The sequence below is a fragment of the Anastrepha obliqua genome, chromosome 5 (assembly GCF_027943255.1).
Source record: "Anastrepha obliqua isolate idAnaObli1 chromosome 5, idAnaObli1_1.0, whole genome shotgun sequence".
NCBI lineage: Eukaryota > Metazoa > Arthropoda > Insecta > Diptera > Tephritidae > Anastrepha > Anastrepha obliqua.
In genome coordinates this window covers 118,526,203-118,538,483 of record NC_072896.1, presented here as the reverse complement: position 1 = coordinate 118,538,483, position 12,281 = coordinate 118,526,203, and the positions used below count along the sequence as shown (strand labels likewise).

Sequence of the window (12,281 nt, the reverse complement as noted above, 5' to 3'; positions counted from 1 at the left end):
CTAATACGGCTTTGCAAGATGACGTTGCTCAACACCAGTAGCGCCGTCAGAATTGGGAAGGACCTCTCCGAGCCGTTTGATACCAAACGAGGTTTCAGACAGGGTGACTCGCTGTCGTGTGACTTCTTTAACCTGATGTTGGAGAGCATCGTACGAGCCGCAGAACTTAATCGCTCAGGCACAATTTTTTATAAGAGCGTACAATTGCTGGTGTATGCCGATGATATTGACATCATCGGCCTTAACAACCGCGCTGTTAGTTCTGCCTTCTCCAAACTGGATAAAGAGGCAAAGCGAATGGGTCTGGTGGTGAACGAGGATAAAACGAAGTACCACCTGTCTTCAAACAAACAGTCGGCGCACTCGCGTATCGGCACCCACGTCACTGTAGACAGTTATAATTTCGAGGTTGTAAAAGACTTCGTCTATTTAGGAACCAGCATTAACACCGATAACAATGTCAGCCTTGAAATCCAACGTAGAATCTCTCTTGCCAACAAGTGCTACTTTGGACTAAGTAGGCAACTGAGCAGTAAAGTCCTCTCTCGACGAACAAAACTAACACTCCACAAGACTCTTATCATGCCCGTCCTAACGTATGGCGCAGAAGCTTGGACGATGACAACATCCGATGAAGCGACGCTTGGAGTGTTCGAGAGAAAGATTCTGCGTAAGATTTTTGGACCTTTGCACGTTGGCAGCGGCGAATATCGTAGACGATGGAACGATGAGCTGTATGAGCTTTACGACGACATAGACATAGCGCAGCAAATAAAGATCCAGCGGCTTCGTTGGCTGGGTCATGTCGTCCGAATGGATACAAACGCTCCGGCTTTGAAAGTATTCGATGCGGTACCAGCTGGTGGTAGCAGAGGAAGAGGGCGGCCTCCTCTGCGTTGGAAAGATCAGGTGGACAAGGACTTGGCTTCACTTGGTGTGTCCAACTGGCGCCGGTTAGCACGAGAAAGAAACGACTGGCGCGCTTTGTTAATCTCGGCCAAAATCGCGTAAGCGGTTATCGCGCCAATTAAGAAGAAGAAGAAGGCTACTGCGCACTGTGACCAAAAGTGATATATTCTGACAAGTCTGCAGAGAGCGCAGGAGGCACATACTAAGTGGTCAATGATGCTTATGGTAACTACACATATAGTATACTAGTCGTGTCAGATTGATGACAAATTCCATTACAGATCTCTGCGGCTTTTGCAGATGTTCAGGCTGATGAGCTCTTTAGAAGCTAATTATACTATGTAGCCTTTGCAGATTCACAGTTCGTCAATTAATCAGTTAGTTCATTGCCTCAATACTATAGTGTCTCAGTTAAAAATGTATCCTCTTCGACACAGAATTTAGTACCTACTTTTCTTGAATAGTTTTTGAATAGAAAATGCGAGCACATTCCACGCAGAGCCGCTTAGGTATACATGTCACATTCTCTCAATTGTCCATTTCTTGCCCTGAGTATTGCGAATTGAGTTGGTATGTCAAACTGGCGCTAGTTAGCCCGAGAAAGAAATTACTGGCGCGCTTTGTTAAACTCGGCCAAAATCGTGGAAGCGGTTATCGCTGCAATCAAGAAAAATAAAAAGAAGAAGAAGAGTATTGCTAAAATCTGTCATTGAAAAATCGTCAATAAAATACTCGATGTGTAAAGCGATTTCATGTTTTCCTCCTGATCTCATCCAATATCACTCCCCTTTTCGAAGCCATACGTATGGAAATGCTTAACCAAATCTGTTAAAAGCGATTCTGAACCTCTCTAAAGCTCTTTTTATGGCTGAGTTTCATTTGAAGTATGCTATCCAGAGTATTTTAGAAGCCAAACTGACGCTGTATTTCAAGTACATAATTGAGAGCCAAATAATCTTATGCATTCAGAAGTCCAATGGATGTACGACAGTCCACGAGAATGCAGCTAGAACAACGCCTTCGTCGCTGGTTCTTGAATCCTTCCTTTTCTTTCCTGAAACCCATACGATTAAGGAATTAGTTGAAGCAAAGCTGCATATACACAAAGTACTAAAGCTGGTATTACACGTCCAGTTTTTGTTATGTGTTCTCCAATACTGCCCAAAACCTTTGAGTAATTTTCTTCTTCTTCTTGACTGACGCGATAACCGATTAAGCGATCAACAAAGCATGCCAGTCGTTTCTTTCTCGTACTAAACGGCGTCAGTTGGATACGTTAAGTGAAGCCAAATACTTCTCTACCTGATCTTTTGAACGCCTGCCTCTTCCTCTGACACCACCGGTTAGTACCGCATCGAATATTATCAGAGCCGTTGAGCGTTTGTATCAATTCGCACGACATGACCCAGCCAATAAAGCCGCTGGATCTTCATTCGATGGGCCATGTCTATGTCGTCGTAAAGCTCATACAGCTCATCGTTCCATCGCCTGCGATACTCGCCGTCACCAACGTGCAAAGGTCCAAAAATCTTCCACAGAATCTTTGTCTTAAATACTCCAAGGGACGCTTCACCGCATCTTGTCATCGTCCTAACTTCTGCGCCTTACGTTTGAACGGGCATGATGAGAGCCTCACGGAATGTTAGTTTTGTTCGTTGAGAGAGACTTTACTACTCATTTGCCTACTTATTTCAAAGTAGTACATCTTGACAAGAGAGATTCTCCGTGGGGTTTCATGGCTGACATTGTTAGCGGTGTTGTTGCTGGTTCCTAAATAAACGAAGACTTAGCAGTCTCCTCTTTTACGTTCACAGTACCCAGGTCGTCTTACTTGTGCTGACCGCAAGTGGCTTTCAGAAAATAACAATGAAATCTGGTCGATCTACGTTTGCCTTAAAATTATGCCACAGTGTATTCTGAAGGACATCTCATTCCCATCATTCCAAACGCTTAAAAAAAATATATATCTTTTAGATATTCCAAGCTTCCTACGAAACAAAAGTTTTTCAACAATTTGCAATCAACAGTAATGACAATGTATAGTCGGCAGCGCCCAAAATTCCTATCATTGGCAATTGCGTAGCCTGATTACAGGCGTCTGAGCTTATTCAACTTCACACATCGCAATCGTAGTTCTCCTCTTGCTGCTCACCCTTGTTAATGCACTTTTTTCCAGAATCACTCCATATTTTCTAATATCCAGCATTGCTCTTTTTGGTTTCTTGTAGGTGGGCCCATTATCATGGCATGCTATGTACAAGCACAACTACATCAACAACAGCGGCAAACCGAACAGCAAAACTCATTAAAGCAACAATGTATTAGGCAGCTGAAACAACAACAAGAATATCCTCTGCAACAATGTCATCAACACAATCATCGAGGGCAACAACAACAGCATCCACAAAAAGAGCAACAACAATTTGAGGTAGTCAAGCAGCAGCAGCAGCAGCAAAGTTCGGCAGCATGCCAGCAATTGTCGCAACAGCAGGAGCAGCACCAGCAGTTAATATCCAGCTGGCGCTGCTGGCTGTATGCAACGCTTAAATTGTTGTATAAACCTATGGCAACAGTTGCGCTGTTGTTGCAATTGCTGGTCTTGCTGTCGGCAAGTACAACGGCACTTGGCGAAGGCAATGTCGGTGAGTACCAAAGCAATATTGCTCCTCTCCTCACTTACCCAGCCCAATTTGAGGGGAAAACAATAAGTTGACACGTGTTCGCTACACCACATGCACACACACACACATGCAAACACTTAAATGCAAGCAAGCGAGTTTGCGTCTACTGCTATAAAAGTCAAAACCCAAAATAATGAGTTTAAATTCCTTTATCATGATTTGCTCACTGCACCTCCCGCCCCCCCACTTGTAGGACACTAAACTAAATTGTACTTGTACCCAAAATTACTAACCGCTTTGACTTTGCCTTTGTTATTTTCGAAATTAATTTGCCTCAACACTTGGGGGTTACGTACATATGTATGTATGTATGTTCTTGCATACCCTCCCTGTGCACATAAAACCGATTGTTACATTGAGATGCATTACGGCTGGGTGCACACAGTAGTATTGGGGTTTTAGGCAGAGAAATGAGAGAAATTCCCAATGTGCATTGAGGAAGCCAATTTGTGTGGTTTTGAAATTTAGAAATTTAGCTCTGCAACTGCAAATAAATTTGGCTTAAAACGCAGAATAAACTCGAACGGCGTTAACTGGCACAAGTCCAAAAGTCTATTGGTTTTTCGATTTTATTGGCCCTAAGCACGCTCAAGTGTGTGGAAATTTGATGTTCGTCATATATAATGAGTAATTTGTAACTTAAAGGGGTGCAAAGTGACCTACTATGGCATCAACACACATCTTCATATATTTTCTAAAATTTTCCGGGACTGCAATGCCTCTGTCGAAAAAATTTTATATCTTAGTTAAACAATTTAAATAAATAAGAGTCCCTTATTACGTTGTATCGATTGCTTCAGAGAGTCTGAAGCTTTTGTGGGGCTCAGCGCAGGCTTAGGTCTCCTAAATTGACCAAATGCTGGGAAATACAATAGATTCAAGTAGAGCGAATGCGGTGGCTCTCCGGTGGGCCAGTTGTGTGACAGTCCAGAATGGAAAGTCTAAGGCGAATTAAATACAGAAGGTGGCGATAATACAAATACAGATAATACTGAACAAACAAACAAAAGGAGGAGAAATTTAATGTTTGTAAAAATTCGGTGGTTGGCTTGGTTATATTGTAATTTGTAGCATTTAAACTAAGATTGGGTTAGGTATATCTGTCTCATCTGAATAGATCTCACTTAGACAACGCGGGTACCGGTGTTGTTGGAGTTATGTTTAAGTTCGTGCACAGTTCGTGATACATGTCTTAGCGAGTTTCAATAAACAGTTTAGACTTTTATTCTTTGGCATTTAAACTAAAACTAAGGAAAAGCACGAATTATAGAAATACCTCCAAATGGGGGTTTTCTGCGTTTTTATGGAGATAACGCCGTGGCAATAAAGTGTATGTGTGTGCGTATAATTTATTTTTTTTTGGTAGTTTCTATTGCTTTCGCCTACTCTTCAACTTCTTTTGTTTATGTATCATCGGAAAATGACGTCGCAGCGAATTCGGAAGGCGCAATCTCTTTCTTTATTATATATATCTTGTAGAGAGTCCATTTCTCCTTATCAAAATGTTTCTGCACTCAAAGTGCCATAACTTCCAAAATGTCGATAAGGTAAACTCTGTTCATCGGAACTAAATAGCGCCCACCTCAGCCTTTCAAATACGGCTACATTTCAAGCCACCCCGAATAAACAACTCAGTAAAATTCATGAATGTATATGAAATTTATATTTTTTTAATAAAAACCTACATATAAGTAGTCCTTCAAAAGAGGATTATCTATAGACGAGGCTAGGCACTTTACAATAATAATTGCATTTAATGTCTAAAATTTAATTGTCGTAATAATTACTGGCATCAATGACATTTAAATTAAGTTATTTGGCTCCAAAGACAAACAAAAAAATAATTAGCTCAAAATATTATATTTAAAATATTTAAATGAAAAACCAAAAAGAAGCTTTTGCGTAACAAAAACCTTTTTCTCGATTATGTAATTACGTATGTAAATAGGGCTTAGTTTGGTTTTCAAATTTAAAATGGATACAATTTAATTATCCTTTAAGCAGCAGAATCTAATATTATAAGTAATGGAAATCAACGTGCAATTACTCACCTAACGGTGTCACCGCGGCGAACAACTGTGCATGTAGCTACCCTGTAGGGAAATTTACTACCAACACACTGGCCCACATTTAGTGAGTTCACAACTATGACTAATTTGGTTTCCTTGATGTCGTGAGACTTGGATTGCAATCAAGAACCTGGGGTACAATTAAGAGAGGTTTAGGAAAACCATTACCCTCTTTAAGGATAATGGGAGAATGCTCACGTACATTCTCACGGGTCACTTTAGATTGCTCAGTCATCTGCACAGGATTGGTATATGATCCTCTGACTTTTGACATTTCTAGTACCAATCACTGTAGACTCCAATACATCTTTTCCTTGAATGTGGAGTAATATTATTATTATTACGGTTAGATATTTTAAAATCTGTGCGCAACTAATTCTGAAAATCATGCGGATGAGCGTCCTACCTTTAGATACGCCTGGTTTCAGTGCTGTCAGTTGCCCCGACTGACTGTATATAACGTCTGCTCATCCATATCTAAAGATACTTTTTTTCCATCCACTTTCAACAGATTATGTAGTTCCACTTTCCGGCTCGCTTTCGGCTAATTCCCATTAATTTTCTTAGGAGGTATCCTCGGAACAATCCTCGTTGATCTCGAGGGTTTTATCCAATATTTTATTACATTTCCTGGATTTACGCATGATTGCTAGAAAAGAGGATCAGGATCAACTTAAAAAAATACTGTGGTTTGATCCCATACCCTGTTGTAAATACCTACAATAAGCGAAGACTCTCTACAAGAACCGAAACTTGCTTTGCATCGTCTTTCTGAAACGATCATACACTGTTAATGCAGCATTCATACTAACGATTTTCTTGTTCATGGAAACGGATAACATAAAGACATAGCTTTTACTCTTATATTTCCTACTGAATGAATAAAGTGACGAACAAAGCAAATTTGACGGATCCCGTAGAGATAAGTAAACCACATATGAATCTTAAAAAGTAGAAGGCTTGGGACTAAAACACCAGTGTGTATAAATGTGACCAGTGATGCAAAACGGTTGAAATCGAATAAGCGGTTTTCGAGATATTTTATTGCAAAAATTGAATTCCGTAAAATTGGAGGGTTCCGTAAATTTAGTGTTACTATGGAATCCATACTACAAAGTGCATTCTAAAAAATCGAAAAAGCAAAAAAAAATTATCAATTGCAACATAAACTGCAATGAGCTGATCTCTTTTAAGCTCATATCTCACCTCATACGGCCTTATTCTCTATTGCCAACGAAAGATCAGACGAAAGAATCGTCTCCAAACGATCTTGTTTACTATTGCCATTCCCTACGTTGTTGGTCAACGCTTACGTTGTAGCAAAATGAGAAAGAAGAAGAGTTTTCCATTTCAAATAAAACGCAACTACGGCAAAATCAAGGCGAATCTATTAAAGGTGGTGTTGGTAAATCAGATGATTTTTTTTTTTTTGCGCTGTGTCAGCAAAGAATAAAACAAGGCGAATTAATTTTTTTGTTTTCTCATTCGCCAATACCTTGCCGTGACAATTAAACGTACAAAACAGTGCTACCACTTTCAATAAATGCGCCTTGGGTAAAATTGTTTTCGTGTAAATTTGGCATTACTCTTCGTTGTTTTGCCAACTATTCGGAATAGGGAATATTATTTTCTTGCGATATAACCTCAACTGTTTCTGTCTGCTTTTGTGGTCGAATTGCTGAGTACAAACAGGCGAACGATAGGACTCTGACACGAAAAGAAGGTAAGCGAAAGAAGCAATGGAGAATGATGGCGATACTTTTAGAAATAATCGCTTGTTTGTTTATTCAACTAAATAAAAACAATTATTCGATTAATGAACCTGTTATGCGATGTGCCCGATTGTGTAATCATAACAGCAAATTGTAGATTTTAATTCAAACTAAATCTTTTTATAAAATTTAATTAATTATATTAGTCTGTAAGACCCCTCTTGGTAGACTTAAATAAATACCAGGGAAATGGCGAATAGAAGTTGCCTGAAGTATTTTCAACAAGTTATGGTCATTGTGAATGAGAAGAAAGAGAGAGATTTTGCTCACACTTAAAAGATGCTGAAACTATTAATGGCATGATTAGTGAATTGGTGCAGAATTTGCAAAACAGTACCAGTTCTGAATCAGTCAGTTCGTTCACTAGTTAAAGTGCTCCTGCAGGGCATGTCTAGCTGTGCATTTTATACATATTTATGCTTACCTACACCTAATCGCACATTTTACAAATCGACATTGAATACAAAATGGCACATGGCATACATACAAATACTGGTCCCAACGCCATTATAACTGTACATACGAGTATGTAATTGCAAATGATCAAATAAAAATCGGACTGGGTCCTGCATTCAATTTAACTATATAATAGCGCCATTTCAACTGAGTTCGTGAGCCAAATTCAAATAGAAGGAGGGCAAGTGAAGCGAACAGCAAGTAAAAGTATGTAGAAATAGTAGTGGATGGGTGAGGTTAGGACGAAAAACAGCAAGTAAGAGCTGAGAATATTTGAAAAGGTGGTATTAGGTGGCAGACAAGGGAGTACTGTTGCAATACGAGAATGAATGGTTCTATCAAACGGAATAGGTAAATGTGGAGCGCAGAGTGGGGAGAATGGCCTAGGAGGCTAGTTGATTTATGACACAGCAATAGGAAAGGCAAACTGCTGGTGCAGAGTGTCGTAACTTATGCAGACACCATATGAAATCAGGTCAAATGTGGCACAACAATTTAATGAGCTTCCGAAATATTTCCCTTGGCGAAAATTAAAATTATATGAGCGTTGAGAAATGAATGTAGAAGTATGATGAGAAGATTAAATGATAAAGCGAACTTTGCAATTTGTGTGTGAGCAAAGAAAAAGCAAAGCAATTTAAAAGCAGTGAAAAAACAAGGTTTTATGTAGAATCTCTTTGGAATCTTCTGATATATGAAATTGAGTTTTCTATTGAAATGTTCAATAAAACTGAAGTGCTCAAATAAACGTGTTCTTGACTGGTTTATAAGTCAAACTCATATATCCACGTCTTATCAACTGTTATAATAATATAATATAATAATAAACGTTGGGTCCCAATTCTCTTGCGAAGCATGTCTTCAGCCACCTTCTTCCGATGAATTTTTTGAAAGAAATTCAATTGTCTTGGAACGAGTCGAGCAGCCACGCGTCTTATGCCCAATTGATGGTGTAAAATGTTGCGAATTGATTCGTGAGACACGCTAAGGTTAAGAGCTATCTCCCTCAAATCCCTTCAAACTTAAATGATAGTTTTCCAGCACCATTTCCTTGACTTTGTCGACGTTTTCATCCGTTGATGGGCCACCAGATCGGGGCAAATGTTCCACTACTTCTTGGCCGTCAGCAAAAGCCTTATACCACTCGTAGACCCGTGTTTTTGATAAATTGCGCGCCCCAAGGCTTTTTGCAACATTTTCAATGATTGGTCACACGAAATCCTGTTCAAAACACAAAATTTAAGACAAATGCTTTGCTCGATATTTTTATCCATAATGAAAATCGCAGAGCACACCTGCGGTTGACTGATATAATGAAATGCTAAAAACAAGCTAATTAACAGATCACGCCCAAACTCTGCGACACTATAGAGGACAGTTGTGCCAATATTCCAGCGAAAAAAATTCAGACTTATGAGTAACGCACGACTTACATATACAAACAGTTACATTGATTTCAAAGCCAATGCACCTGACAAATTCGAAGAATCTTTAAATAAAATTGACAATAGCAGTAACCAAATACCAATTTGCGGCACATGTCGCAATCCATAAATTTTCCAGAGAATAAACAATTTTTTATTAAAACAGAATCAGCAATTTTATTAAACCAATATAGTTTAGCAAGTAAGAAAAACAGAATTGTCAAATATTCCGAGTAAGCAAATATGTACACATATGAACCACGATTGAACCTTAAGTGAAATAATAAAGTCAGTCTTGTTTCTCCCGTTCATCGAAATAGTTGCTGAGTTGAATAAATAAACAAAATAAAAGATGAAACAAATTTAGTTTTTTTTATATCTCGAGTTAATGGCAAAAACGTAAATCGCGCTTTTTAAATAAACAATTCCTGATATTTTTTGGACAGAATATATAATAAATTATTCGTATGATTTTTGAAAATGGCTGTTAAGGGCAAATTACTTTGGAAAATGGTAAGAAAACTCCATCTATGATATTATCATGAGACCTTTAATTATTTCATTTCATGTTTATCCTAATTGTAATTTCTTTATGTTGTAAATAGAAAGCGCAGAGATCTCCAGATCAAGAAAGCTATAGATTTTATTGAGTAATAGGATAAAAATTAAAAATTTACAAATTTACGACAACATGAAAAGCATATTAGAAAGGTTGCATCCTATTAAGTACATTAAACCTTATCCGCTGAAGGAGTGTTGGGCAGTCAAGTAAAGCATTAACCTTCGGTAGACACACCTATTTTTGTGACGAAAACCACACACTTGGGTAAGTTTCACACCAATTCATAAACTTTTTGCCACAAACAGAGTTCAAGTTTTTATTTATACTTTTTTTGTGAGTATTTAGATAAAATAAATTTAAAATGAATTTCTTAATTTAATTTATATCAGATATATATCAGATAACATGTCGACTTGTTGGACTTTATTCACATAAAGAAAATTTGTATCAGCGTTTATATTTGCGTCCTAAAGAGAAACAAATAAATCGAAAACCTATCTTGGACTTCAGAAAACTATATAAATTAAAAATAAAATAGTAAGAATAGAAAAAATAGCAAATTCTAAAATAGCAAATAGCTAAAATACAGCTAACGGTATATTTTCAGATGTTAGAAGTGACAAATCTCATCCCATCAAACATTTTGTAGGGTGACTCACATCCCAGTGTATCTAACGAAGGTTAATAACAGTTACGACTATATAGCATTAAAGATTGAATACATAAAATAATTTTTTTGGACGAGTTCAAAATTTTATGTCTTTTTCCAAATTCAATGCCGTGGGTTTGCGAAGTATTATTTTAATGTCCGGCGATCACGGCGAATCGGTTCATCGGTGATATCAGTAGAACAGCTGATTTGCTGTTTTTATTTGTCTTGGCTTGGGAATGTCACAATGGGATATTGATTTGCATATGAACGGGAATGGACCATTTTTTCTATCCCTGACTGATTCTGTTGGTCCATCGCGTGTTAATTTATAACGGAAGAAGCGCTTGTAAGCAGTTTTGTGTAAAGTTTTCCATCCAGCCATACAAATTACTGGTATGCCATATCTGGTATTCTCTGTAGATCTTTGTACCTCATCGAATTCCTCAGGCATTCTGCGAGTAACCAGAGATTTACGCCCTCTTGCATTTATAAAAAAAATTACACTTAAGCAGAATAACAATTTCGGGTGCATTTTTTTATCAAAGTGAACTCCTTTGAAATAAACCGTCTTATAAATAATCCACAGAATGCAGAGGTGTGGTCAACATCGGACCGTTCACAGTCGTTGCCGTCTGAATGACGACTGATTGTCGAGTGTGTGAATACGTTCGAAAGGAGCAGGCCGAATTCTGTGGCCAAGTATTCGGTGTCTTGGCAGCCGAAATTACCCCCGCAATTTTTTTCGGTTGGTCAAACCAGGTAATTTATTATCCTTGGAAATAATAAGCTTTGTTTGAAAATCTGAAAATCTTGGCCGCGATTCCGGGAACAAACAAATCACTTCTCTTGTTTCTATTTCTTAATTTGAAGTCGTGGATTGTTAGAATCGCGAAAAATAAATGAGCAGTTTTCGGAAGGCGCCAATCTTACTACAAAGTATGCACAAAGTCGATGCCAAATACCAAGGCGAATTCATTAAAGGTGATGCCACTAATCCAACAACAACATTTTGTACATTAAAATGCCACATCAAATTAGAAAACAAAGAAGGGATTTATTTATGTAAAAAAAATGCCTACTTTCTCATTTTTTGTTTTCTTTATAAAAACCCTTTGGACTTAATTGCATTACAAAGTTTACAAACTTTAACAAAATTTGTAAACGTAAATTTAAATAATACGTTTCGTAATTTAATTTTGTGCTGACATCAGGAAGTACACGGCTGGACTACTGCTGCCACCAAGGCGAATCTATTAAAGGTGGTATTGGTAAATCAGCTGATTTAATTTTTTCTTTCGCCGTGTCCATGTGGCTGTCAGCCCAGAATGAAACAAAGCAAATTCATTTTTTGTTTTCTATTTTGCCAATGATTTGTTTGACAATCAAACGCATAAAACATTGTTGTTGGTCTTTAATGAATGCGCCTTGGCTACGACCTTTAATAATTTCGCCCTGGCAAAATTCGTGCAAGTATTGAGAGAATTTGAATTTTCATAATATGGAGTTGTATTTCATCAAAGGTAACCTTAAATATGCGGCCGCCGTAGGCGAATGGGTTGGTGCGTGATTACCATTCGGAATTCACAGAGAGAACGTTGGTTCGAATCTCGGTGAAACACCAAAATTAAGAAAAAACTTTTTCTAATAGCGGTCGCCCCTCGGCAGGCAATGGCAAACCTCCAAGTGTATTTTTGACATGAAAAAGCTCCTCATAAAAATATCTGCCGTTCGGAGTCGGCTTGAAACTGTAGATCCA

General features: G+C 38.1%; 1 protein-coding gene across 1 annotated transcript in view; it reads left to right on the top strand.

Moving 5' to 3' along the window:
* Positions 1-9,441, top strand: part of LOC129248948 (probable serine/threonine-protein kinase cdc7) — a 74,162-nt gene extending 64,721 nt beyond the window's left edge. The window contains exons 2-3 of the mRNA XM_054888557.1: positions 3,138-3,551; positions 9,350-9,441. Of these exons, the coding sequence (XP_054744532.1) occupies positions 3,138-3,551; positions 9,350-9,441 (506 nt within the window). The remainder of the gene's footprint in view (positions 1-3,137; positions 3,552-9,349) is intronic.
* Positions 9,442-12,281: the final 2,840 nt, after the last annotated feature.